General features: G+C 37.6%; 2 protein-coding genes across 2 annotated transcripts; one reads left to right on the top strand and one right to left on the bottom strand.

Annotated features, from left to right (window-relative positions):
- Positions 1-9,321: 9,321 nt before the first annotated feature.
- On the bottom strand, positions 9,322-10,629 carry LOC113354496 (dehydrodolichyl diphosphate synthase 2-like). The gene is made up of 3 exons (XM_026597812.1): positions 10,258-10,629; positions 10,101-10,168; positions 9,322-9,986 (listed from the first exon to the last, which is right to left on the bottom strand). The coding sequence occupies exons 1-3, from the start codon at positions 10,564-10,566 to the stop codon at positions 9,827-9,829; spliced, it is 537 nt and encodes a 178-aa protein (XP_026453597.1). The 5' UTR covers positions 10,567-10,629; the 3' UTR covers positions 9,322-9,826.
- Positions 10,630-16,478: 5,849 nt separating this feature from the next.
- On the top strand, positions 16,479-27,931 carry LOC113352736 (ABC transporter G family member 6-like). Its single transcript, XM_026596518.1, has 3 exons — positions 16,479-17,263; positions 22,356-23,235; positions 27,563-27,931. Exons 1-3 carry the CDS (start codon positions 16,479-16,481, stop codon positions 27,929-27,931), a joined length of 2,034 nt encoding a protein of 677 aa, XP_026452303.1.
- Positions 27,932-27,993: the final 62 nt, after the last annotated feature.

Here is a 27,993-nt window from a genome sequence, read left to right as displayed (position 1 = left end):
TTCAAGAAAGGCTTGACCGAGCCGTATCCAACGCTGATTGGAATCATCAATTCCCCAGAGCTAAACTAACTGATATATGTTGAGATTATTAGTCTCATATTGTTTGGGCAACCTAAGATCCTGCAGTTTATAATCCTTTGGCCTCTCCACTCATTGCCAATTGGTTTTGAGTTGGATGCCCGTATTCTAACATGGTGTCAGAGCAGGCTATTTGTGTCGAGTCATTTGACCGCACCTTTACTCCGCGTTACCCGATTTATTGTTGTCCACGTGTTAGACCCAACGAGGCTACACGTGAAGGGGCGTGTTGAGATTATTAGTCCCACATTGTTGGGTTATCTAAGATCCTGCGGTTTATAATATCTTAGGGCCTCTCCACTCATTGCCAATTGGTTTTGAGTTGGATGCCCGCAGACTTTAAGATGGTATCAGAGCAGGCTATTTTGTGTCGATTAATTTGACCACACCTTTACTCCCCGTCACCCGATTTATTGTCCACGTGTTAGACCCAACGAGGCTACACGTGAGGGGGCGTGTTGAGATTATTAGTCCCATATTGTCTGGGCAACCTAAGATCCCACAGTTTATAATCCTTTGGGCCTCTCCAGTCATTGCCAATTGGTTTTGAGTTGGATGCCCGTATTCTATCAAATGCATTGTAATTTGACCATAACATTATCTTCCTATGTTTAGACCAAGGTTATCAAACAGTAGACTGGATTTTTAAATTCTACGACACTTGGGAAAAAAGAATAATCATGTGTCCAAATTATTAAAGATTCCTCGAAAAACTCTATTTCTGAGAATTCTGCTGACTTTTTTGTTCAAAACTTCACTTTTTAGGAGTTTTGTTAGAGCGTTTCTCGGTTGAACCCACCAAGCGTTGGTATGTCAAAGTTAGTTATCATATTTTAGTATCAAAATTCATAAGTCGCTTGATTATATTACTAGTTTCAACTTCGTTAGTTTAGACTAGGAAGTCTATGAAAAGACGAGGGTACCCAAATACATCACAATCTTTTATTTATCTACCTATAAGTCCTTTTACCGAAAGTGATCGTTTATGGAAAAATTCGAGAAAATGCAACAAATCGGTATTCACACTTTGTGTGATTGTCTATGGATACGAGATCGAGACAATACGACTACCAAAGTGTGATACTTGATAGTAGGTCGGACTTAACCAAACTCTATAGGATCACTATAAAGTATATCAGAGTTAACGTTTTTGTATTTTACTTTTAATTATAATAAACAATTATAATTGCGGAAATAGAAAAGTAAAAGACACAACAAGATTTTGTTAACGAGGAAAATTGCGAATGCAGAAAAACCCCGGGACCAAGTCCAAAATGGAATACTCTCAGAATTAAGCCGTTATACAAAATCTAAACCAACTTCGTATGGTTGAGACCAAGCAACTATCCCTAGTTCACTTAGTTTCCTCAGTATCCATGTGCTTCCGACTTCGATGAGTGTACGCACCGGAACAATTCCTTGGATCGTATTCCAAACAGTAAAGGAACAATAAATATGTTTGGTAACAAATATTTTGATTCTTTCGAGATAAAGATATCTCAAGTCATACACAAGGTCTTTTCCGTTTAATCTAATAAACTCCTTTGCCTAGTTAGATCAATCTATCCAATAAATACAAAAGTAGTCAAGTTTAGATTCTCAATCAATCAGTATAGATCTCAACGAGAAACTATAAAGCGATGCCGACCTCATGCAACTAATCAATCGAATAAATCCGATTTTAGTTGGATCCCAGCCGATCAAGGTTTGTGCAAACCACATATATGAGAACTAAATCTTCTTCGTCTTCAAATCTTCTTTGATCTTCAACAAACACCTGCACAACACCACTTGAATCTCTTATGATCAACCACACACAGAACGGAGTCTGTTAACAATGGATCATCACAATATCTCTTTAGATCTACGAACAGTTCTAAAGATCCCGTCGATACTTCGATCTAGTTTGAGTGAATCTTATATCAGAAGAGAAGATTCTCAAGAATAAACAAACTAAGTGCAATCAAAGTTTCAACAACCGTTAGTCAATCAAATATATCAAAAACTAATAACACTGCAATTATCTAGTTTCCCGCCAACGGTACTCGTAGAGCTTATTGATCCCACATAAGTTTTTAAACGAGTGGTCGTAAGAGATTTTACCTAATTAAGATACTTTACTCTCCTATTAGACGGATCCACCAGAAACAACAATAATGAAGTTTTCCTGGTTCTTAGGATAGTTTGCTAGAAATGCAAATTTAGGTATTTATAGACCAAGGATGTTTGGACACCAAGGAATTTCCAAAACCGAAAATATTCTCAAGATATGCAATGAATAGCAAAATTCGGTTTTCCTAATTCCAATAAATGCTTGTCCAAAATTTCCGAAATCTCTCAATATAAAAGTTCCAATTAGTAAATGCACATTACTAATTTTTATTCTCTAGAGATATACATTTAATTGCTGGTAATTAAAGCATATAAAACCAAAAACCTTAATTAAAAGATTCTCAATTTATTTCGGCACATGATCTCCTTGAGTACGAAGGAATATCTTTGAACAATAAATGATATGAGTTATTGTACGTGTTCAAAGTATGTTGACATCTCTTCACTGTAAATCCTTATTCATATTTACATGGATTTACATTCTTGGAATCGGTTATACCACACTTCCAAACAAGTTTAGAATTGGTTCACATGTATTCCAAGATTACTATGTGTTTGATCAAAATACATACATGGGTTCAATTGGTTCTACCAATCACTAGGATCGGTTATACCTCAATATGTAAATACTTGTGATCGGTCACACAAGTTACCAGCTAGGACCGGTTACGTCAGTTACCAGGATCGGTTACATCAATTACCAGGACCGGTTACACCAATTACAAGGATCGATTACACAATACTATGTGATCGGTCACACCAATTACTAGGATCGGTCATACCAATTACAAATATGGATCATACCATCTCATTGTGATTACTTAATTAGGATCGGCTACACTAATAATAAAAACTAGTCATACCAAATCATAAGTCATGCACTTGTGATTAGTTGTACCAAGATACATAACAAAGTTACGATCGGTTCTACCATCTCACACATATTGGTAATCCAAGGATTTGCAATGAATAGCCATACCAATAAGTCTAACGATTTGCCTTTCGATTCGTAAAAGAAGTTCATGAATGTACTTCCTTTAATGTTTCCTAGGATGAAATCTTCACCATAACCCATTCACATAATCATAACAGTATATACAAGATTATGTCGATGTCATATCTACGAAGTTCAAAAGATAAGAATTATACTTTATAGTCTAATTCCCTAATACTATGATCATACAAATATGATCATGTCACATCACTAGAGTATTATACAATATGTACAGTATATACAGCTTCGCAATTATGTTTCAGTATAGCACGACTTGAAAGATACGTTAGGAATGAAACATTTCAAGTACTAACCTCAAGAGGAAGGATGATGTTGTCGTTGTAGTCCGCTTCTTCTTTACATGCTTCAGGTCTTTGGAGTAATACTTGTATGTCTCAACATTCCTAGACTTTCTAGTCTAACTTAAACGAAGTTGACTCTAGTTTACAATCAAGCGACTATAGATGAGTTTTGACAAACTAAAATATGACAACCAAACTTGACATACCAACGCTTGGTGAGTTCAACCGAGCTATGCTCTAACAATCTAGAAGTGTTGAGTCATACAAGTATTACTCTAAAGACCTGAAGATTTCGAAGATGTATCGACAATGTCGATAACATCATCCTTCCACTTAAGGTTAGTAATACATGACTTGAGTTGTTTCCATTTCAATATCGTAAGCTTTAAATTCGTTTCTGATCAAAAATATAACATACAAAGTTATATATGTGAAACTCTAGTAATAGACTTGATCATCATATTGTGATCAAAGTGTCAAGGAACAATATATATCAATAGTGAGAAGTGCTTTATATTGGTATATTAAATTACGAAGTATAATGCTTATCTTTTGGACTTCGTAATTGTGACATCGACATAATCTTTGTAACTAACTCATTACTTGATTCTGTAGTGAACATAGGTCTGATTTCATACCTAGAAAGCTGTTTAATTACACGAGTTTAAGGAAATAGACATACGAACTTGTTTATTAGTCGAAAGGAAATCAAAAAGATTGATAGTCCGATTTTCATTGAAGATCTTATGTATGGACCGATCCTAACCTATATAGGGAGTCAAGGTAGAACCGATCCTAACTTATGTTGAAAGTCAAGGTAGAACCGATCCCCACCTATATTGGGAGTCAAGGTAAAATCTAAACTTGGTAGTAGAAAATTATACCTTGCATCTTCCTTTTTTTTTTTTTTTTCATTTTTATTACCTAGAATTTTATGCTATTACAAGGGTATGATCCCCAAATCCCCTACATCTTCTCATCTTCTTGAACTTCATATCTTTCCACCTCTTTTGATTTGTATGAGCCGAAATACTTTAATATGGAAAAAGCTTCCATGCCCATATAGATCGAACGGGCAGTGATATTGTTAAATCATTTGTCGGTTGAATCCACCAAGCGTTGGTATGTCAAGTTCGCTTGTCATATTTTTAGATCCAAAAACTCAAAGCTGCTTGGTTAGATTATTAGAGTCAAATTCGTTAAGTTAGACTGGGAACATTAGAAACATTGAGACAAATTCGTGTACTCTGAAGAACCTGAAGACGTATTGGCATCGATGTACATACCATCCTTCTCCCCGAGGTTAGTAATATAAACTCGACATGTTTCCATTTCCATCTATGTTTCTTTCAAGTCGTTTAGATTGAAAAAATAACATATGAAGTATATTAATGTATCTCTAGTATTAGTGACTTAATCATTTCATTATTCTGTGATCATTCTCTTCGGATATAAAGCCACTCGAACTAGATTAAGGGTCAACGATTCCTGATTTGGTCTTTATTGATTAAAGATGCGAAGACAGGACTTGTGATCATCCATTAATCTTAACAGACTCCGTTCTGCATGAACATGCTAGGTAAAATTGTTTATTGTAAGTTCCAAAGACCTCCCGAAGCCCATTCTATTAAGAAGGCCAGGCCAAACAGGCTTCGAGTTTTTTGTACTTTCAAAGTTCTGTAGTAACTGATTTAATTTTTGTAAGAATTTGGAGATTAAATGAACTATAATTTAAAACAATCTTAAGAAATTATCTTCTAAATGTAAACTAGGAATCAAAATAAGAATTTTAATCCAAAACATAACCAAAACATAACAATTTTCCTTAACATAGAACTAAAACCCTTAAGAAAACTTAAACGGGTACCAGGACGGGATGTTTGGACATGTACCAGGCCAGGCTAATAAATTTTAGGTAAATCCCAAGCCCGTGGATTTAAACTAACCATGCCATGCAACCGGTGATGGGATGTAGCATCCTTTTAGCTTATACAGGTATAGGCAGGCTCAGGCGGGTGTAGGAAAGCCGAGTATTTTCGGGTATTGTTTACATCCCTGTCCGCAACCCCTAAACTACTCGGGTGTGTCCTATGTAAAATAGTCACGATTTAGGACAGACTGCTATATTTCCCTTCAATATACCAGCCCAACCAACCATTTTAGTAGAAGCCTATTTTGAGGCATATCGATTTTTTTAAGGTATATCAAATAGAGACAAAATAGGATCCCTACGTAGTAATCTTAAAATCCCCTCATCTATATATTTTGTTAATGACAAAGTTCCCTTTTTCATATTTTTTTTAATTTTCTCTAATGTTTTAATTTTCTTCACTATCTTTTTTTGTGCATTATTTTTATTTTATAACACGCTAGGTTCAGCTGGCACTTTATCTGCCGAACCTCCGGGTATTCTTCATAGACAATGAGAAGTTCAACTGATAACTTGTTAGTCGAACCTAGGTGTTTTGAGAACATATCTAGGATCTTCTGACAAGTTATCAGCCGAACTTCACTTTGTAATCACCAAACTTAGGTTCGACTGACATGTTATCAGCCGAACTTCACTTTGTAACCGTCAATCTTAGGTTCGGTTGGTTCGAGCAAAAATGAAGTTCAACTATCATTTCCGTGATTAATTATCAGCTAAACTTATAGGTTGGTGTGATAAGAGAGAAGGACAGATTTTTTTTCTTTTTTTAAAAATTTTAGATGTAAACAGAAATTAAAAGAAAAAGAAAAAAGAACAAAAAGTTAAAAAAGAAAAGAAAACTTAATTTTGTTTTAAAGATTTTTTTTTAAATATATATTGATTAAATAAATAAGTAACTTAATGAATTAATCAAGGGTAACTCAGTAATTTACATATCCTAGGATACCCCTGATAAACATATTCTAGCTAGACAAATCATTTTGTATGCCTCAAGACAGGCTTCTTCTAGTCTGCCAACCATGTCCATCGAGCCGGTTTCGCTAGAAATTGTCGACGCTCCAGTTTCGTCGGAAACGACTGCTAATTCAGTTTCTTTGAAATGGTTTCCGGTCCATCTTTATTTGAAAATACCACTCTCGTCAGTTTCACATGAAACAGTCATGTTCCGCCGAAAATTATTACCGCACCAATATCACGAAAAATGCTGCTACTCTAGTTTTGTTGAAATCAGCTATGGTACCAGTTTGACAGAAAACAACCATCGGTCTAGTTTCATCCGACTAGTTTTGATAGGAAATGCAGTGTGTTTTGAAAATGAAAATTAGTTGAATTGCCATACTCTGAAGACAAGTATTTTTCTGATGATTACAAGTTACTCTCGTAGGATTAAGAGCTTCATGCATAATAGCGAAAAAGACTTGGTTTTGGTTAGATTTTTCAATATGAAACACAGAAAAATCAGGAATATGGATCCTGTAGCTTGTGAATGGATTCCACCGGATGATGATAGTCTGATGCTTTATTGCGACGGCGCTGCAAGACTAAATCCAGGTCCAGCAAGGACTAGTTGTGTTCTCTGTGACTCAAACAACACATGATGCAGAAATTTAAGTTGTAATTGCCGGTTTGGAATGGGTCATGGACTGAGCTGTTTTATGGATGACGGACAATATTATAGTTGCTTCCGACTCGAAAAGTGCAGTGTGTGCTTTTATCAGTGGGAAGTTACTTTGGCGTGTGATGGGAAGATGGACAACATTGAAGATTTTGTACACAAGAATTACGTTTAGACATGTATACCGAGAAATTAATTTCTCTACTGATACTATGTCGAAACATGCGGCAAATTTGGACAAGAGGATTGTTTTAACGTTCCAAGAAAAACCAACTCTCTTAACTAATATTGAGAATGTGTGCACTAGTTATTTCAGATTTAGATAAGTTTGAAGGGCTTGCATGCCCTTTTCTTATTTTTTAGCTTTTCAGGGCCTTCCCCAATTTTTTTACTTTTATAATCATATTTTGACTTAGCTAAAAAAAATAGTTTTTGCTAGGAAATGGGTACAAATCCGTTTTTTCGGGAAAAGTTCGCCGCTGATTCTGGCTATGGCGTCAATCATGTGCCGAAGCTGGTCAACAAGCCCAAAAAGGCATCTAGACATCACTAATAGTGAAAGTCAACTGCAAGTCAATGATCAAAGTCAATAGTCGACATAAAGATCAAACTTTATCCCAGACCAGTCCGCATGCCTAGTTTGCCTGGTCTAGACTGCCGGTCCACATTTGCCCGGTCCATGTATGCTGACCTGTTTCGCCAATCTATGGTACACAGGTTCAACCTAAGAGCATCTCCAATGGTGTATGGATATTTATTTTATGTGGAGACCTAAAAAAGAGATATTTAACAACATAGAGTCAAATAATTTTTCTGGTTAAGATAAGCATCTCCAGTGGTAGTTGTATCCATATCTATTTTGAAACACTTATCAATTATTTGTATAAAGTTAATCCACAAAATCAAACAAAATAAATTAAAAAAAAACAAATAGTGATGATGTGGGTATGGATGAGAGTCTCTAAGAGCTTCTCCAATGGTGAACGTGGATGTTTCATATGTGGCGTCACTTTTAAGACATCCTCTAGGTATGAAATCCTAAATATTAGAAAAAAATAAATTTTATCTCCAACCTATTAGATTGTTTCAGCTTTCTTTACTTATTTGTAGGCATATAATTGGTTAACATTATTTTCATTATTGTTCTCATTGATTTTTATTAGTCAAAGTGTGACTAGGATGGGAAGACATCCTCTAAGTGGATGTCTAAAACTAGAGGTTCACCTAGAGGATGTCTAACTTTCTTTTTTGCCACCTCATCCCCATATCAATAGGTTGAAGATGATTTTTTATAAATATGGTTGTGCATCCTATGTGGATTAATACTTTTCCCCTCACATACATTCCATTGGAGAAGCTCTAAAAACCCATACTCTCTTCCAAACTCAAACTTCCACATGAGATTAAATTTTTAATATCCAACCACCACTGGAGAGGTTTATTTTATTGAGAGTTTCTAAAATCCTAGGCAGCTTCAATATTTTTAGAGACCCATCCATTGGAGATGCTCTAATGGAGATGCTCTAATGCCAGCATCCTAGGAGAGGTTTCAAGAAGTTTGTGGATTGCTTTCTGGCCAATCACACTGCAAGGATTATAAATACCGGAACATTCTGGATCACTTGCTAGCTTATAAAGTCGCTACAAGTAAAACTTATCTGGAAACTAGGTTTATCATTCCACTAATACCACAGCATGAATACGGGGATCTAAAGCAGACAACATTGTGGCCTTTCTTGGCCTTGTGTTTGAAGTTAAACCTGTGATGGCCAAGTATAAAAACCAAATATAAGCCAAAATTGGCTGAGATGTGATGTGATTCATGCTAAATTTAGCAATTGCTTTAAAACGAAACAGAAAAAGACATACTGAACATCATATTTCAGCAGTAATTAAATCTGATTGAGTTAAATCTGAGCCTAGCACTAGGGAAGGCTTACAACCGTCCATAAGGTGAATCCTAGCACCAGGCTCCCTTTGAAAATCCACTTGATCAGCTAGTGTTTCCAGTTCGATCTACCTGGTTGGTTACACAGTCTATGGTTAACATTGGAGAATTGTACCTGAATTTACCGTCGGATATATATGCTTTAACTAAAGATACATCAACTCATGATTAAATTATTAATAGAACGCAAAAGATACAGACTGGCCAGAATTTAACAGATATATATACTCCCTGGGATTCTGGAAAAAATATAATCAATTTTCATTTTAGCCTAAAAATAAGCCGAATTGAGAAAATAATAGTATCTCTTTTTCAAAAAACGCTTTTTCAAAAAACGCTGAGAGTGTATAGATTTAGACAAAGCAAACATAAAGATTACGTAGAATTTCGTAAACTAGCAACCATAGAAGTACATGCACGCCAAATAAGGAATGAAAGATATAAGTCATCCTTTATCGAACACTAGGCAGCAACGCATTGAGAATAGCTAAAACAAGCAGACGGTCTCCCATAAATGCATTTCGTACATTATTAGTTAATTAGACTGATTAAGACTTTCATCTACACCTTGTCCTCCGTATCGTCTCTCTCTTCCTTGGAACGAGCGTAATGCCTTAAGAAATTCTTTCTCGCCAAAATCAGGCCAGAGACATTCCTCAAAGTAAAGTTCAGTGTAAGCTAATTGCCACATTAAGAAGTTACTGATCCTCTGTTCACCACTAGTTCTGATTAGTAGATCAGGGTAAGGGAATTCCGTACACTTTGTTTCAAGTTCTTGATTGAAAAGGTTCTGATTGATGTCTTCTGGGTCAATGAGATTATCATTTACTTTGCGACAAATACTTTGTCATGCTTTTATAATTTCTTCTCTTCCACCATAGTTAATCGCCAAAATCACATGAAGTTTTGTAAAGTTCTTTGTGGCTTCTGTTGCCTTAGTTATCACATCTTGTAGTCCAATTGGTAGCTTTGTGGTGTCCCCTATTGCAGATACTCGAACTTCATTTCTGGTATAACATGTGCAAAGACCACGTGTATGCAATTATAATTGTTAGTTATAGTGGCATCATAATATTTTGTCGCTATAACGTATTGGTACACTAAAGAATTTGACAAATTACCTGATGAAAGCCTCCAGGTCTCGCGAAAGAACTATTCCAAACATGTTCATCAAAAAATCAACCTCGACCTGGAAACGTAGAAGCCAAAATTCATGTAACAAAATGGAAAAAATAAAATAGTGGGCGAGAGATATGTAGAGGGAAAGAGATGACTGACTTGAGGTCGAACCCAATTCCCAGTAGAGAATGCAAATACTGTCATGACCTTAATACCCCATTTGCAACATAACTCAGCGAGAAGCGTTAGAGAATGAGATGCCGCATTATGACCTAACATAGGTTCCAGGACTTTCTCTTTTGCCCACCTTCGGTTACCATCCATGATAAACGCAACGTGTTTTGGTATGCACTCACGAAGTAGACCTGCAGGAAATTCCTCCTCTTCCCAAACTCTTGCATCACTAACTGCAAGCTTTCCCATATCTTTGGCGAGTTGTTCTTGAACGTTCACCACCTTACTATCCATATTCTTTTGTGCAGAATAATGAGGACGATGATGATTTGGAAAGAAGAGATCAAATAGAGTGCAGATTCGAGACAATTCGTGAAGAAGTACAAGGTGAGCTGTTGTTTAAATAGAGAGAACAACAGTAACTGAGCAATGGTAATTAACAACAACCCTAAAGCAGTGAAAGTAAAAAGCATAAAGATAACTAAGTAACACTCCAGTTACACTCAAAAGTAAAACTGAGAAAGAACTACTTGTTCAAACAGTGTGATTTAAGTAATTACTGTATTACTACAGTACCCGTATTATTACTACAACAAGCTAGATAATTTGAACCTAGAACTTTCCAGCAAAACCATGTGAGTCTTCCCTGATCATTAAGTGCGGTAAATGTGCATCCATCTGCACGATACAGCAACTCAACCACCTCAGCAGGGAATGAAACATAAAGAATGTACCTTAATGGTGATGTACCTGTATTATTACTAAAACTATCTAGATTATTTGAACCTCACACTTTCTAGCAAAACTATGTGCGTCTTCCCTGCTGACTATTAACTGCGATCAATGTGGATCCATTGGCAAGGCAGAAACTCAACCACTCTAGCGGTGAAGCTTTGTGCATAATCAATGAGAAAGTATATGTTTCTTTCATTCGCATTATAGTAGGGTAAATAATGTTTTTGTTGCAATTAAGTACTAGTGTTTATATTTCTTACAGCCAGCATTAATGTCCTTAAAATCATGGTCGTGTATGAAACCGACCAAAGACGGCCCCATCTGAATACCCATACGGTAAGCTATGTATGCATCTTTCGTGAAGGGAGGCATATGCGGGTCTTTCATTGTGTCATCTCATTTTCGAACCATTAATTATTCTCAACCAACTTTCGGTAGCATACATTTACGATATTCTCACTGTTGAAATAAAGGAGAATATTTGGTTTCTCTATTTATGATTGGCTTACAGTGCAAGAAAATATTCTCTAGATATGTTGCTATCTATACGAATATGTGGCATGTATAGGATATATATATACACGTCTTGTAAAACCTCCATTGATAATAAGAAACCCTAATCATTCTTCTCCCGTGGACGTAGGCTATAGCCGAACCACGTTAAACTGTTTCTTTTTTAATCTGTTTTAGTTAACTGCATAACATCTTATGCAGATCCAATATTGATTGCATAACATCTTAAGCATACTGCATAACATCTTATGCATACTGCATAACATCTTATGCATAACAACATGGTATCAGGGGATCGTTAACGATCCTGGCCGTTTCTCTGTAATCAAGTTTCGTTTCTCTGTGTATTTACTATGGCACAATCAGATCATAATACTAGTTTGCGTTTAACCTCTGTCTTGCTGAACGATGTCAATTATGTCAGCTGGTCTAGGGCTGCTGCTCTTACTCTTGGGGGTAAAAGAAAATCTGGGTATATTGGTGAGAATAGTACTTGTCCAGATGTTAAGGATCCAAAGTATGATGATTGGATTGCTGATGATCAACTTGTTCGCACGTGGCTTCTTCAGTCGATGGAACCACATATTTCGGAAATTTTCTCGTTCTCAGAATCTGCAAAGGATTTGTGGAAGTCTGTTGCTAGTCTGTATGGCTTACGGAATAATGCTGCTGGGTGTTTGAGCTGAAACGTGAGATTGCTGAGGCTGAACAAGGTACGAAAAGTTTTACTGAGCATTTTGGTTATTTAAAAAAGAAGTGGGATGAACTGGATACATATCGTCCTCATACAACTGATGCCAAAATTCTCTTGAAGAGGGTTGAGGAGGATAAAATTTTGATGTGCTCAGTAGCCTCAAACCAGAGTATGAATCTCTTAGAAGCACTATTCTCATGAGTGCTGAATTGCCAAGTTGTCTAGTGTCTGTGCGACTGTGCAGCGTGAAGAGACCGTAAGAAAGTTATGAATCCTGTTTCTAAAAGCATTGTAGACCTGGATGCTGCTGAATCAGTGCTCTTCTGAGCTCCAGAGATGATAAACGCAGAGCCATAAGGACAAGAATTCTCGTGCTAAGGGTAAGAGAGAAGTTTTTCATTGTGATCATTGTAATAAAACTGGTCACACCAAGGATCGTTGTTGGGATATTTATCCTCATCTTAAAGCTATTTTGACAAAAATAAGCTTGCTCGAGCTGCTGTAGCTGATAATTCATCCTTTACCATAGACCAGTTGAAGGATTTCTTTCACCAGTTGGGTAATAAGAATGAGCGCAAGGCCAACCATACTTCAGGTAACCTGCTAGCCTTTCTTACTACGCCTGTTTCCAACCGCCATTTGGATTATTGATTCAGGAGCTACAGATCATATGGCAAATGATCCTTCGTCAGTTCATGCATTTATTCGCAGCTCTCACAAAAATGTGTCTGTTGTTAATGGCTCTATTGCTCCTGTGATGGGCAGTGGGAAAGTGCATTTTTTTCCAGATTGTTCGCCATCTAATGCACTTGTTGTTCCCTCGTTTCCTACTCAGTTGTTATCTGTTGGTCAAATCACTAATTCTCTGAATTGTGATGTTACATTTACCCCTACCTCGGTCATCTTTCAGGATCGAAAGACGAAGAAGACGATTGGTAGAGGCATCTTTTCTCATGGATTGTACCTGTTACGCTCTAGTGACATGGCATGTCTCACTCACAGATCAACTCCGCAGTTTCTTTATCATCAAAGACTTGGACATCCTTCCAGTCGTGTTTTTCCTAGGATTTTTCCCACATTTTCTGTTCAGTCTCAAGTCTGTGATGTTTGCCAGTTTTCTAAAAAATCTCGTTTTCCATTTCCTAACTCTGTGACTCGAGATACAATGCCTTTTGAATTAATTCATTCTGATTTATGGGGTACTGCTCCAATTGATGCTTATGATGGGTATAAATATTTTGTTATCTTTATAGATGATTGGTCACGTGCTACATGGATCTACTTACTCAAATCCAAAACTGAAGTTTCATCTGTATTTGTGGATTTTCATTGTATGATACGCAACCAATTTGATGCACAGGTTAAAATTTTTAGATCAGATAATGGCACTGAGTTTGTCAAAGGCCCTCTTCCAGGTTATTTGCGTAGTCATGGTATTATCCATCAAACTAGCTGTGTTGGTACTTCACAGCAAAATGGTGTTGCTGAAAGGAAACTCCGTCATATTCTGGAAACAACCCGTGCTCTTATGATTCAGATGCATGTTCCAAAGAAATTCTGGTCTCATGGTTCTCTGACGGCCACTTACTTGATCAATCGTCTTCCTAGTCGTGTGCTTGAGTTCAAATCTCCATTAGAGTTTTTAAAACATCATCAACCTGGCATTTCTCATCTTAGAGTTTTCGGTTGTGTGTGTTATGTACATTTACAAGCAAAGCATCGTGATAAACTGGATTCACGGGAAACTAAGTGTGTGTTCTTTGGTTACTCTTCTACAAAGAAAGGATATATTTGTTATCATCCACCCACTAGAAAGCTATAGATTTCTCGTGATGTTGTGTTTTATGAAACATTGGCTTATTTTCAGTGTGATTTTGGCAGTCGGTCTCAGGGGGAGTGTTATACAGATTTGGCACCACTTCCAGTTATTAATGAGATACCTACTGCAACATATTCCCACAGAGATAATGGTGATGGGGTAGAGTTGGTGGACTTACCTACTGAAGTGTTGGATGTGCATAATGAAGCAGTTCATGAAGAAGCTTCAGAAAATAATGTTAATATTACTGATGATAATACAAGACTACAAGATGTGCTGCATCAAGTTCCAGAAACTGAGGTTATGGTTCCACAAGATCATCAACCAGTGGTACCAATTGTCAGAACCTCAAGTCGTGAGAAGAAGGCTCCAGAGAAATACAAAGATTTCTTTATATATCATTCCGCTGCGTATCCTATATAAGCACATTTCTAAGTGCTATATCCAGTCATCAAGAACCTAAAAACTATAATGAAGCAAAGTCTAATCCAAAATGGAGGGCACCAATGGAGAATGAGTTACGTGCCTTAGATGTAAATAATACATACAATATTGTCAAGTTGCCTCCCGGGAAGAATACTGTTGGATGTAGATGGGTGTACAAAATTAAATACAGAAGTGATGGAACTGTTGAGCGTTATAAGGCAAGATTAGTGGAAACAGGTTTTACTCAGAGATATGGAGAAGACTACACAGAAACTTTTGCACCAGTTGCAAAGATGAATAATTTTCGTGTTCTTATGTCTCTTGCAGTTAATAAAGATTGGAAATTGTTTCAAATGGATGTGAAGAATGCATTCTTACAAGGTGATCTAGAAGAATAGGTGTATATGAGTATACCACCTGGACACCCTCGAGAAGGAGAGAGCAATATGGTTTGCAAGCTTAAGAAGGCAATATACGGTTTAAAGCAATCACCACGTGCATGGTATGCAAAGCTAAGTTCAGTACTCATCCAGAATAAGTTCAAAAGGAGCTCTGTCGATTCTTCCTTGTTTATTAAAAGAAGTAATCTTGGTACAACTATAGTTCTAGTGTATGTTGATGACCTTGTGATTACAGGAGACAATCAACAAGAAATTAGAAATCTTAAAGCAATGCTTCACTCCAGATTTGACATCAAGGATTTAGGAATACTGAAGTATTTCCTGGGATTTGAAGTTGCTTACTCAAAGAAGGGTATTTTTCTGAATCAAAGAAAATATGTGTTGGACCTGCTGAAGGCTACAGGAAAAATGGGAGTAAAGCCTTGTGATACTCCTACAGAAATTGGCAACAAACTTGATAATGATGGTGATGTGTTAAGTGATATTGGGTCATATCAAAGGTTAGTAGGAAAGTTAATTTATCTCACTGTTACCAGACCTGACATAGCACATGCAGTAAGCTTAGTAAGTCGTTATATGCATACACATCGTGTTAAACATCTGAATGCAGTAACTAGGATTCTACAGAATTTAAAAGGATCACCAGGAAGAGGAGTTTTGATGACAAAGAATTAAGCCTATTCAATTTCTAGCTACTGTATAACAGCATATTCAGATGCTGATTATGCTGGATGTCCAGTTGATCGTAAATCAACAACAGGGTACTGCATATTCTTTGGTGGTAATCTGGTTACATGGAGAAGCAAGAAACAAAATGTTGTTTCTCGATCAACTGCTGAAGCAGAATACAGAGCCATGGCTTCAACAACTTGTGAGATTGTTTGGCTGCGAGCATTACTTAAAGCCTCAACCAGCTAAGATGTTTTGTGACAATCAAGCAGCGATACAAATCGCATCAAGTCCCACCTTTCATGAGCGTACAAAGCACATAGAAGTGGATTGTCATTTTGTTAGAGAGAAGGTATTGGCCAAAGTAATATGCACTCCCTTCGTTCGTAGTCATCAACAACTGGCAGATGTTTTTACTAAGGGTTTACCTGTCAAACAATTCAATGGAATTCTATCCAAGTTGGGCTCCATTGATATCTTCGCACCAACTTGAGGGGGAGTGTTGGAACAAAGGAGAATATTTGGTTTCTCTATTTATGATGGCTTACACTGCAAGAAAATATTCTCTAGATATGTTGCTATCTATACGAATATGTGGCATGCATAGGATATATATATACACGTCTTGTAAAACCTCCATTGATAATAAGAAACCCTAATCATTCTTCTCCCGTGGACGTAGGCTATAGCCGAACCACGTTAAACTGTTTCTTTTTTAATCTGTTTTAGTTAACTGCATAACATCTTATGCAGATCCAATATTGACTGCATAACACCTTAAGCATACTGCATAACATTTTAAGCATACTGCATAACATCTTATGCATAACAACACTCACTATCGATGATACAAAAGAGATGCAAGCACCGGACTAATTTTTTTTCATCAATGGATGTACAAAACTGAACCATCTTGATAAAAAGTTTTGCAACCATCCAAAAGTAGAACATGGTAGGAGGTGAGATCACTGCTCTACATGTCCATCTAGGGATTGAGTTGGGAGAGACTTTGACGCCTCACAATAGGGAAGAACCTAGCAGCAAGATGACAATAAAGACGCCTGTTATTCCGTTCATTTTTGCGTTTCATAATCTGACATACAGCCTTAAGTCACGTAGGAAAATCAAACTTCCTGGTATAGTTTGCCAAAAAGCTGCTAAAGTAGTACATACACCTTCGTCGGATGGAAAAATGTTGTTAAATGATATCTCAGGTGTAGCTAGAGAAGGTGAGATTTTAGGTATTCTTGGTCCTAGTGGGTCGGGGAAGTCAACTATGCTAGATGCACTTGCCAGCAGGATCTCTACGGAAAGCTTGAAAGGATCAGTGACAATGAACGGTGAAATACTAGAGGCGGGGACTCTGAAAATGATATCCGCTTATGTCATGCAAGATGATTTGTTATTTCCTATGTTAACAGTTGAAGAGACGCTCATGTTCTCGGCTGAGTTTAGATTGCCTCGTTCAACCTCGAAATCTAAGAAGATGGAAAGAGTTCAAGCGGTGATTGATGAGCTTGGGCTGCGTAACGCAGCAAACACCTTGATAGGAGATGAAGGTCATAGAGGCATCTCAGGTGGTGAGCGCCGTCGTGTTTCCATTGGAGTTGATATAATTCATGGTCCCATCTTATTGTTTCTCGATGAGCCAACATCAGGACTTGATTCATCTTGTGCTTTCATGGTGGTGAAAGTCCTGCAACGTATTGCTCGAAGTGGGAGGATAGTCATATTGTCGGTTGTTAAAGATATTAGTTAATTTGTGATATTGAAAATTTAGAATAATCTAGCTAGTCAAAGCAGATAAGTAGTGGTCAAAGAATATTCTAGAGCAAACGGGAGTTGCTGTGACCAAATTATCCAGAAAATTCGTGAAGTAGCAAAGTCTGTTGATTAGTCTAGAGATGCAAAGAATACTCTAGAACAAAGAATACTCTAGAAGGAGCTAGTGGTCCGTTAGCTTAGCCTATAAATAAGCACCGGACGTCTTCATTTTGAATCATCCATGGAAAACTCAAGTGAGTGAGGTAAGAGTGAGAGTGAGAGCTAAACCAAGTGAGCCAAAGTTCCCTTTGTAAACAGAGGTGTAAGCCAAAAGTGCTACACCAAACCTCTTGTAACATTTCCAATTTCAATTAATCAAAGCCTCACTTTACATAAACCAATCTTCTTTCAATTAAATCATTTCCATAAACTCATCACACTTCTGCATTGCGCCAACAAATTTCGTATCAGAGCAAACCTAACCCAGTAATCCTAAAACTCTACCCATAGCAATTAACCAAAGTATTCAAGGTTTCAATTATGCCCAAAGTCTAATTCCCATTTTTGATGGTGAGAGTTATGATTATTGGAGTTTACAAATGAAAACATTATTCATTTCACAAGATTTATGGGATTTTGTAGAAGATGGTTATAAGGTACCCGAGTTGGCAGAAGCTCTATCGTCATGGACGGATGCAGAGAAAAAGGAGTACAAGGAAAACAAGAAGAAGGATGCTAAAGCACTACTATTTCTACAACAAGGGGTAAGCAAAACTATTTTTCCTCGAATTTCGGTGGGGAAAACTTCGAAGGAGGCCTGAAATATTCTCAAAGTAGCATTCCAAGGATCAGAAAAGGTAATCTCCATTAAACTACAAAACTTATGGCGAGATTTTGATAATCTATTTATGAAAGAAAATGAAACTATCCAGAATTTCTTTTCAAGAGTTACTGGTATGGTAAATCAAATTAGTAGTTATGGAGATACCATAGAAAATAAAAGAGTTGTATAAAAGATTTTAAGGAGCTTACCGTTCAAATTCGATCACATCGTCGCTGCCATTGAAGAGTCCAAAAATTTATCGACTCTCTCGGTACACGAATTAATGGGTTCACTCGAGGCGCACGAGAAAAGGATAAATAGGTTCGCGGAGCAACCGTTGGAGCAGGCGTTTCAAACAAAAATAAATTTCAGTGAAAAGAAAAATATGGAAGCCAGAAAAGAAAGCTCCAGAGGGGGATCGTCATCAACATCACCTCACGAGAAAGGGTCGACATCAAATCAAGGGCCCAAAAATTTCCACCGCGGATGTGGAAGAGGAAAAGGAGGTTACAGAAACAACAATCAAAGGTACGGAAAAAATTACTCCTCAAATCTCTGTTGCAATGTTTGCAAAAAGTTTGGCCATGCAACCGAAAATTGTAAATATAAGTGCACCAAATGTGATAAATTAAATCACATGGGAAAAGATTGTTGGCTTAACGAAGCTAACTATTCCGAGACAAATGATTCTCAAAATCAAGTATTTTATTCCTGCCTCACCTCGCAACAAGAAGCACAAGGTATATGGTACGTCGATAGCGGATGCAGCAGCCATATGACAGGAAACAAAGAATATTTCGTAAAATTGGAGGAACAAGAGATTCCACCGGTCAAGCTCGGAGATGGAAAGTTCCAGAATGTTGAAGGAAGAGGAGTTATATTCGTACGTACAAAGTCAGGTAAAACTCGATATATATCTGATGTTCTTTATGTTCCTGTCCTAGCTCAAAGTTTATTAAGTATTGGACAACTTATAAGAAAGGGGTACTCACTACATTTCGAAGACGGAGAATGCACAATTTATGATAAAATTAACAAGCAATTGGTGTCAAAAGTAAAAATGTTAGGAAATTTTGTCTTTCCTCTATATATGCCATCAATTGAAAATTTTGCAATGAGTACCAATCATATTGATGAATGCAAGTTATGGCATTTGAGGTACGGGCATCTCAACTATAGATCCTTGAAGGTTCTAAAATCAAAGAACATGGTAATTGGTCTTCCCAATATCAACGGTGGAGGTAAAATATGTGAAGGTTGTATTCTTAGAAAGTTCCATAGATTTCCATTTACAAATAAATCGTGGAGAGCAAGAAGGCCCCTCGAATTGGTGCACGCCGCTATCTGCGGTTCGACAAGAACAACTTCACTCAACAACAGAAGATATTTTCTCCTATTCGTGGATTATTATACCAGGATGATGTGGGTGTATATTCTCGAGCAAAAGTCCGAGGCATTCCCTAAATTCCTAGAGTTCAAGGCGCTGGCAGAGAAGCAAATTGGTCACCAACTAAAGGTTTTCCGTACAGACCGTGGTGGAGAATTTACCTCAAATGAGTTTATCAACTACTGCAAAGAAAACGGTATTAAGAAGGAGCTTAACGTCCTATACACTCCATAACAAAACGGCGTCGCGGAAAGAAAAAATCGTACGATCGTGGAAATGGCTCGCAGCATGTTGAAAGCAAGGAAGCTACCCAACAGTTACTGGGCAGAAGCAGTCAACACGACGGTCTACATCCTTAATCGTTTGCCAACAAAAGCAGCTCTCAACAAAACTCCATATGAAGCTTGGCATAAGAAAAAGCCCTAGGTAACTTCTTTCAGAATTTTTGGTTGCGTAGCATACTCACATATTCCATCCCAACATAGAGAAAAGTTCGATGAAAAAGGAGAAAAGCTAATATTCATCGGATACAGCGAAGAGTCTAAAGCATATAGACTTCTAAAGCCAGATACAAAGGAACTGGTAATTTCAAGAGATGTTATTTTTGATGAATTCAAATCATGGGATTGGAATGATGAAGCAGAAAACTACGAGTTGCCACTACTCATCGAAGACGAGCCAGATCAGCCACGTCAAGAAGAAAGTACTCCACCAGCAAGCCCGCGATCTCCTAGTCCAACATAACAAAGTCCAAGTTCATCGGAAGCAAGTGCCCCACCTAGAAAGGTGTGTTCCCTAAGAGATATTTATGATACATCTAATTGTGCATTTATAGCACTAGAACCTCAAAAATATGAGGAAGCGGCAAAAGAAGAAAAATGGAGACATGCCATGGACGAAGAAATGCGAGTGATCGAGAAAAATAATACATGGGAGCTTGTCAATCAGCCAATTGAGAAAGAAATAATTGGTAAGAAATGGGTCTACAAGACAAAGTATAATGAAGACGGTTCAATTCAAAAACATAAGGCAAGGCTAGTTGCAAAAGGATATTCCCAGCAACCAGGAATTGACTACTACGAGACATTCGCCCCAGTCGCTCGCATGGAAACAATCCGAATGGTGTTAGCTTTGACAGCTCAACTAAAAATGAAGGTCTACCAATTGGATGTAAAGTCGGCGTTCCTAAACCGAGAACTTGAAGAACAGGTGTACGTCGAACAACCTCAAGGATATGTCTGCAAAGGAAAAGAAAAAATGGTATATCGTCTCCGCAAAGCACTATATGGTCTCAAGCAAGCACCGCGTGCATGGAATAACAAAATCAACAAGTATTTCCGAGATAATGGATTTGAGAAAAGTCCAAGTGAGCCATCACTCTACATCAAAAAACAAGGTACATATTTTCTAATCGTCTGTCTCTACGTCGATGATTTAATTTATGCCAGTACAAAAAAAGAGATGGCAGAAAAATTTAAGAAGGAGATGATGAAAGAATATGAGATGACATACTTAGGACTTATGCGATATTTTCTTCGGATTCAAATAAAACAATCTCCCGAAGAAATATTCATTTCCCAAGAAAAATATGCAGAAGACTTACTGAAAAGGTTCAACATGATGGATTGCAAACCAATTGCAACTCCAATGGGTACCAATAAGAAATTGGTAAAAAATGATGGAGCAACAAAAGTTGATCCAACCTTATTCAGAAGTCTAGTAGGCTCACTGATCTACTCAACAAATACAAGGCCAGACATCGTCAATGCTACATGTATTGTTTCTCGGTTTATGAGAGAGCCAAGCAAGTTACACTATGCAGCCGCAAAAAGAATTCTTCGATATATCAAGGGAACAAAAGATTTTGGCATCAAATATACAAGAGAAAAAAATAATGATTTAATTGGATTCACAAATAGCGATTGGGCAGGTTCTATTGAAAACCGAAAGAGCACATAAGGCTATGTTTTTTGTATGGGAACAAAAGTTATCTCTTGGAGTTCTAAAAAACAAAGTACGGTGGCACTATCGTCAGCCGAAGCAGAGTACATAGCATCAACAAGTACAGCATGTGAAGCAGTATGGTTGAGAAGAATAATGACCGACCTACAACAAAGGCAAAAGCAACCGACAACTATCTACTGTGACAACATGTCTACAATTGCAATGACAAAAAATCCAGTCTTCCAAGGAAGGACGAAGCACATAGAACTACGACATCACTTTATCAGAGAGTTGGTCGAAAACAAGGAAATTGAGCTCCAATTCTGTCCCACACAAGAACAAAATGCGGACATTTTCACAAAAGCAGTCACCGTGGATAAATTCAATCATTTCAGAGAAAAGCTTAACATCACAACTTAAGAGGGGGTGTTAAAGATATTAGTTAATTTGTGATATTGAAAATTTAGAATAATCTAGCTAGTCAAAGCATATAAGTAGTGGTCAAAGAATATTCTAGAGCAAACGCGAGTTGTTGTGACCAAATTATCCAGAGAATTCGTGAAGTAGCAAAGTCTGTTGATTAGTCTAGAGATGCAAAGAATACTCTAGAACAAAGAATACTCTAGAAGGAACTAGTGGTCCGTTAGCTTAGCCTATAAATAGGCACTGGACGTCTTCATTTTGAATCATCCATAGAAAACTCAAGTGAGTGAAGTAAGAGTGAGAGTGAGAGCTAAACCAAGTGAGTCAAAGTTCCCTTTGTAAACAGACGTGTAAGCCAAAAGTGCTACACCAAACCTCTTGTAACATTTCCAATTTCAATTAATCAAAGCCTCACTTTACTTAAACCAATCCTCTTTCAATTAAATCATTTTCATAAACCCATCACACTTTCGCATTGCGCCAACATCGGTTCACCAACCTAGTTCTAGAGTTGTTGGCTTACTCGACCATTTGATGTTCCTCTCGCAGGGACAAACAGTCTATTACGGGTCACCCACCAATATCTCAATTTTCTTATCGGATTTCGGTCATCCTATCCCAGAAAATGAAGATAAAACTGAATTCATGCTTGATTTGTATCGTGAACTTGAAGGTGTACCTGGTGGGACACAAAGCATCGTCGAATTCAACAAATCGTGGCAGAAATCACAGAAAGGATCTACTTTTGATTCAGATTATTCCAAGGGGTTGGGTGGTCTTAGCTTAAGAGAAGCATTAAGGGCTTGTATATCAAGGGTAAACCACATTTACGGTGATGTCAACGGTACTGCTGAAACATCAGCCAATTCAGAGTTTGCAAATCCATTTTGGGTCGAAATTATCGTACTAGCAAAACGATGGTTAACAAACTCAAAACGAATGCCCAAATGGTTTATTCTTCAAATTGGTGGCGTTGTGTTTGTAGGTTCTATAATAGCTAGTTTGTTCTGGCAACTTGATAAAACGGAAGGAGGTATTCAAGAACGAATAGGGTTCTTTGCCTTTATCATCAGGACCATCTTCTTTGGTTGCACAGATGTCCTGGAAGTTTTCCTCCAAGACAGGTACATCTTTATGAGAGAAACTGCTTATAACGCGTACCGTCGTTCATCATACGTTTTATATCACTCGATTATAGCTATACCGCAATTATTCATCCTATCTATTTTACTAGCATCAATAACGTTCCCTTTTGTAGGTCTAGATGGCGGATACTCTAGTTTCCTGTTCTATTTCTTTGCAATATTCGCATCATTCTGGGCAGGTAACTCGTTGGTTAGTCTGGTTTCTGGACCAGTTTCTCAAGTTATTAATGGCAACTGCAAGATGAAACTTAGCTTATATAAAGACAACTCTCTTTATTGATGTTTAGAAAATCACTCAAAACTAAACACAAGCTCTAATCTTGCTCATATGATCAACCACAACTTTGGTGATCATATATATAGAACTATGAATTCCTTTTCCTAGTCCTATTACCTTATTACATGCCTTTCCTTTTCTTAGAACTAGATGACTTCTAATTCCCTTAGGATTACATCAATTTCCTAATCTTGTCCTAACCAGCTTGTTAGTGACTTCTATGTTGAAGTTTAACCAACATTCTCCCCGTTAAGCTTCAACCTTACCCGTGACATATCTTGTACTCCAATCAATTGTCTCATTTCTTCAAACTTGATCCGAGCTAATGCCTTTGTCAATATATCTGCTTTCTGCTCAGTTCCTGGTATATGTTCAACGTTGATGATCTCATTCTCGATACATTCTCGTATGAAATGATACCTTTTGTGAATGTGTTTCGTCTTCCCATGAAACACTGGATTTTTAGTGAGTGCAATTGCAGACTTATTATCAATCTTGATGAGAACTTTTACAGGTTCTCTTCCTTTGATTTCACCCAACAGTTCTTGAAGCCATATTGATTGTTTAGCTGCTTCTGTTGCAGCCATAAACTCAGCTTTTGATAAATTATAAACCTTATGCTCTTGTCCTTTTACTTCAAAACCTTCTGGTTTTTCAACATACACATCTTCTCGCAATTCACCATGTAAGAATGCTGTCTTAACGTCTAAGTGGTGAATTTCCCATGAGTTTGATGCTGCTTCTGCTATTAAGAGACGAATTAGCTCTAGTCTAGCAACTGGTGCGAAAACTTCATCAAAGTCTATGCCTGATTCTTGAACGTATCCCTTAGCTACAAGTCTTGCCTTATATTTGTTGACAGTACCATCAGCATTCCGTTTTATTTTGAAGATCCACTTAAGACCAATCACTTTTACCCCACCTGGCTTATCAACTAGAAACCAAGTCTTGTTTCTGTTGATTGAAATAATTTCTTCTCTACATGCGTGTGTCCATTTAGTCGAGACCTTTGCTTCCTGAAAATTCCTTGGTTCATCAGTAACAGAAAGTAGCATAATCTCACATTCTTCTGCAGCTTGAAGAACATAATCCTCCAGATACTGTGGATTTTGTATCTGTCTTGTTGATTTTCGCAGTGGAATGGGTTGAGTTATTTTATCGATCTCTTCTTCTTCTTCTTCTTCTACTTCTTCGTTATTCTCAGTGTTTTCATTATTCTCTTCTTCTTCTTGATTAACATCATTGTTTCCATTGGTATTGATGATTATGGGTCCTTCGACTTCATCAATTACTTGACCCCATCTCATGTGAAACATTCCTGGATCATTAGTTTGTTTCCAGTTCCAGTTTGCTTTTTCATCGAATACCACATCTCGACTCACTATCACTCTTTTCGTTGTTGGATTGAATAATCTGTAAGCTTTGGATCTGTCAAATGCTTCACTCTTTTCTTTCATAAGAATAGACCACATATATCTTGAGAAGTCATCTATAATAACAAATATGTATTTGTTATTTGCAAGGGTTTGTGGTGTAATAGGACCACATAAATCAACATGAAGAAGCTCTAATGGCTTTGAGGCTCTTAATTTTGTTGCTTTTGGGAAACCTTGACGAGTTTGTTTCCCAACTAAACATGATTCACAGATTTTTGCTTCATCATTTATCTGTGGTAGTCCTCGAACCATCTTGTTTTGAGACATTGCCTTTAAAGTTCTAAAGCTTATGTGTCATAACCTTGCGTGCCACTTCCATGTCTGATCTTCCAGTCTTATATTCAGACACAATGGCCTTCCAATCATGAGACTTATCTTGTAGAGTCTATTCTGTGAGCGTGAGACTCTAATTAAAAGTCTTCCACTTGGGTCATGAACTGTTAGATAATCTTTTCGCATTCTAACATCACATCCAACTTCTGTAGCTTGTCCTAAACTTAGAATGTTGCTTTGTAAGTTTGGGATGAAGTAGATGTTTGTGACAAGCTTCTGTTCTCCGGTCTTTCTCTGAAATAGAATTGATCCTTTCCCTTCAATTTCTACAGAAGATCCATCCCCAAACTTCACTTGTCCTTTGATTTTCTCATTGAGTTCAGAAAAGTAGTGTCTCTTACCAGTCATGTGATTGCTGGCTCCATTATCTAAATACCAGATTCCTTCTTCCCCATCCTTTGATTCGTAGTTCTTTGGTATTAGTTTCCCTTCGTTTAAGAATACAACTTCGTGCATGAAAAGAGTTGTATCTGCTTCCCTTGTTTCATTCTTGTTTGCTTCTTCCATCTTTTGTATTCTTTCAGGGCATACAGAGGAGAAGTGTCCTGGTTTATCACATCTGTAACAAATAATGTTTGATCTATCCTTCTTTTCTTTCCCTTGGTTTTGATTATTCTGACTTGTTGTTCTATCTTGTGAGTTAAACCTTCCTCCCCTTCCTCGGCCTCTGTTTACTCTACCACCTCTTCCACGACCTCTTCCTCTTGTCGCAGAGTTTTGTTGGTAAGAGTTTGTGTACAAGAGTTTTCCTTGAGTTTCTCCATTGTTTTCTTCATCAAGGATTATATCTTCATATGCTTTCAATCTTCCAACTATATCTTCATAGCTAGTCTTCTTTAAATCTAAGACTTGTTCGAGAGAATCTATGATATGAATATACTTGGATCTTGGTAAACTATTGAGAAACTTCTTTACCAGTTTATCTTCATCAACGGATTGTCCAATTGACGCAGCTTTTGAGGCTATCTCTGATAGCTTTCCTGCTAAGCTATCAATAGTATCAGTGTCTTTCATCTTCACTCTTTCAAATTCAGACATTAAGGTTTGCAGACGGGCTTCTTTAACTCGATCAGCTCCGAGATTACGTGCCTTTATTGCATCCCAAATTTTCTTTGAAGTTTCCTGTTCACCAACTTGTAGAACAAGACATTCTGGTATTGCTTGAAAGAGTAATCCAATGGCAACATTGTTTTTGTCTGGGTCCAATGTACCAGGATCAATTGTTTCCCAAACTTTGTAGATTTTCATCAGTACCTTCATTCTCATGGCCCATACTGTGTAGTTTGTGGCGTTGAGGATTGGAACTTGTATTGATGGTGGCGTGAACTGTTTTGCACCCACAATGGTGGTTTCGTTTTCCATGGCTCAGAAACAAGCTCTGATACCAATTAATGGCAACTGCAAGATGAAACTTAGCTTATATAAAGACAACTCTTTTTATTGATGTTTATAAAATCACTCAAAACTAAACACAAGATCTAATCTTGCTCATATGATCAACCACAACTTTGGTGATCATATATATATAGAACTATGAATTCCTTTTCCTAGTCCTATTACCTTATTACATGTCTTTCCTTTTCTTAGAACTAGATGACTTCTAATTCCCTTAGGTTTACATCAATTTCCTAATCTTGTCCTAACCAGCTTGTTAGTGACTTCTATGTTGAAGTTTAACCAAAATTGACAGTTGTTAGGATCTTCACGGACCGTCGGACCCTACTTCTGGGCCCAACCACATAGCACCGATACTGTCCCCACTTGACCACTTGTTACACCAGGTGTGGGGTTTTAATCTAAAAGGCCTCGGTGCTATGTAAGGAGATGCCCAAGCTTATTAAGCGCCACATGTACTTCTCTTATTCCATGTGGGACTATCCTAGCTATACATATGTGGTGTTTATCGAGCCACATACTCCAACAATCTCCACCTTGGCGAGATTAAACCACATCACCAATCCAATCATACTCCACCATATGATCACCGTCCGTATAGCTACCCATCGAACATGATTATTGTCACTACGCGCCCTGGAACCCTACTCCACCTTGAGTTAATGGGAAGGCTAACACTAACTCCACCTTGAGCACAACCTTGCCCACCATAGAATCCTGCTCCACCTGAGTTAATAGGGTGTGGCACTAACTCCACCTTGAGCGCCAACTCTACTTTGGGCCTTGCCTGCTCCACCTTGAGTTTGACTCCACTTGTGCCCTAAACCGGGTGACATACACAACCACTTCTCCGTTCGGACAGTAGCCCCAACCTGGCTCTGATACCAATTGTTAGGATCTTCACGGACCGCCGGACCCTACTTCTGGGCCCGACCACATAGCACCGATACTGTCCCCACTTGACCACCTGTTACAGCAGGTGTGGGGTTTTAATCTAAAAGGCCTCGGTGCTATGTAAGGAGATGCCCAAACTTATTAAGCGCCACATGTACTTCTCTTATTCCATGTGGGACTATCCTAACTATACATATGTGGTGTTTATCGAGCCACATACTCCAACAGTTATGCTGGGTTATATCGTAGTTATGCCTTGGATTGGTGCATTCCTTCTATTCAGTGGTTTCTTTATTCAGAGAAATCGAATTCCATCATACTGGATCTGGTTCCATTATATTTCTGTTGTGAAATATCCATTCCAAGCCGTCTTCCTGAACGAATTTGACAACCCAAATTTGTGTCTGGTTGAAGGTGTTGATAAGTCCTGCTTAGTGACTGGATCGGATATAGTAACAAAGCTAGATGCAACAGATTTAGGTAAGTGGAGTTGCTTATGGATCACTGTCGCTTTGGGTGTTTTCTTTAGAATTCTCTTTTACTTGTTTTTATTGTTTGGCAGCAAGAACAAGAGGAAGTAGTTCTATTTTGGCTATTTGGCCATTTCAATGTGTCACGTGTTACGGATATTATTTGTAATCGT

The sequence above is a fragment of the Papaver somniferum genome, chromosome 2, assembly GCF_003573695.1.
Source record: "Papaver somniferum cultivar HN1 chromosome 2, ASM357369v1, whole genome shotgun sequence".
Lineage (NCBI taxonomy): Eukaryota > Viridiplantae > Streptophyta > Magnoliopsida > Ranunculales > Papaveraceae > Papaver > Papaver somniferum.
The sequence above is the reverse complement of the archived record's forward strand: the minus strand, read 5'-3'. Positions and strand labels throughout refer to the sequence as shown.

What these genes read in the sequence shown, in the direction of transcription:
- LOC113352736 (XM_026596518.1), top strand. Translation starts at nt 16,479, where the DNA reads ATGGTAGGAGGTGAGATCACTGCTCTACATGTCCATCTAGGGATTGAG. An exon ending in AGTGGGAGGATAGTCATATT is followed by an intron (nt 17,264 to 22,355) that starts GTCGGTTGTTAA and finishes CATTGCGCCAAC; the next exon opens with ATCGGTTCACCAACCTAGTT. An exon ending in TTTCTGGACCAGTTTCTCAA is followed by an intron (nt 23,236 to 27,562) that starts GTTATTAATGGC and finishes GTGTTTATCGAG; the next exon opens with CCACATACTCCAACAGTTAT.
- LOC113354496 (XM_026597812.1), bottom strand. Translation starts at nt 10,566, where the DNA reads ATGGATAGTAAGGTGGTGAACGTTCAAGAACAACTCGCCAAAGATATG. An exon ending in GGAATTGGGTTCGACCTCAA is followed by an intron (nt 10,169 to 10,257) that starts GTCAGTCATCTC and finishes CTACGTTTCCAG; the next exon opens with GTCGAGGTTGATTTTTTGAT. An exon ending in GACCTGGAGGCTTTCATCAG is followed by an intron (nt 9,987 to 10,100) that starts GTAATTTGTCAA and finishes ATGTTATACCAG; the next exon opens with AAATGAAGTTCGAGTATCTG.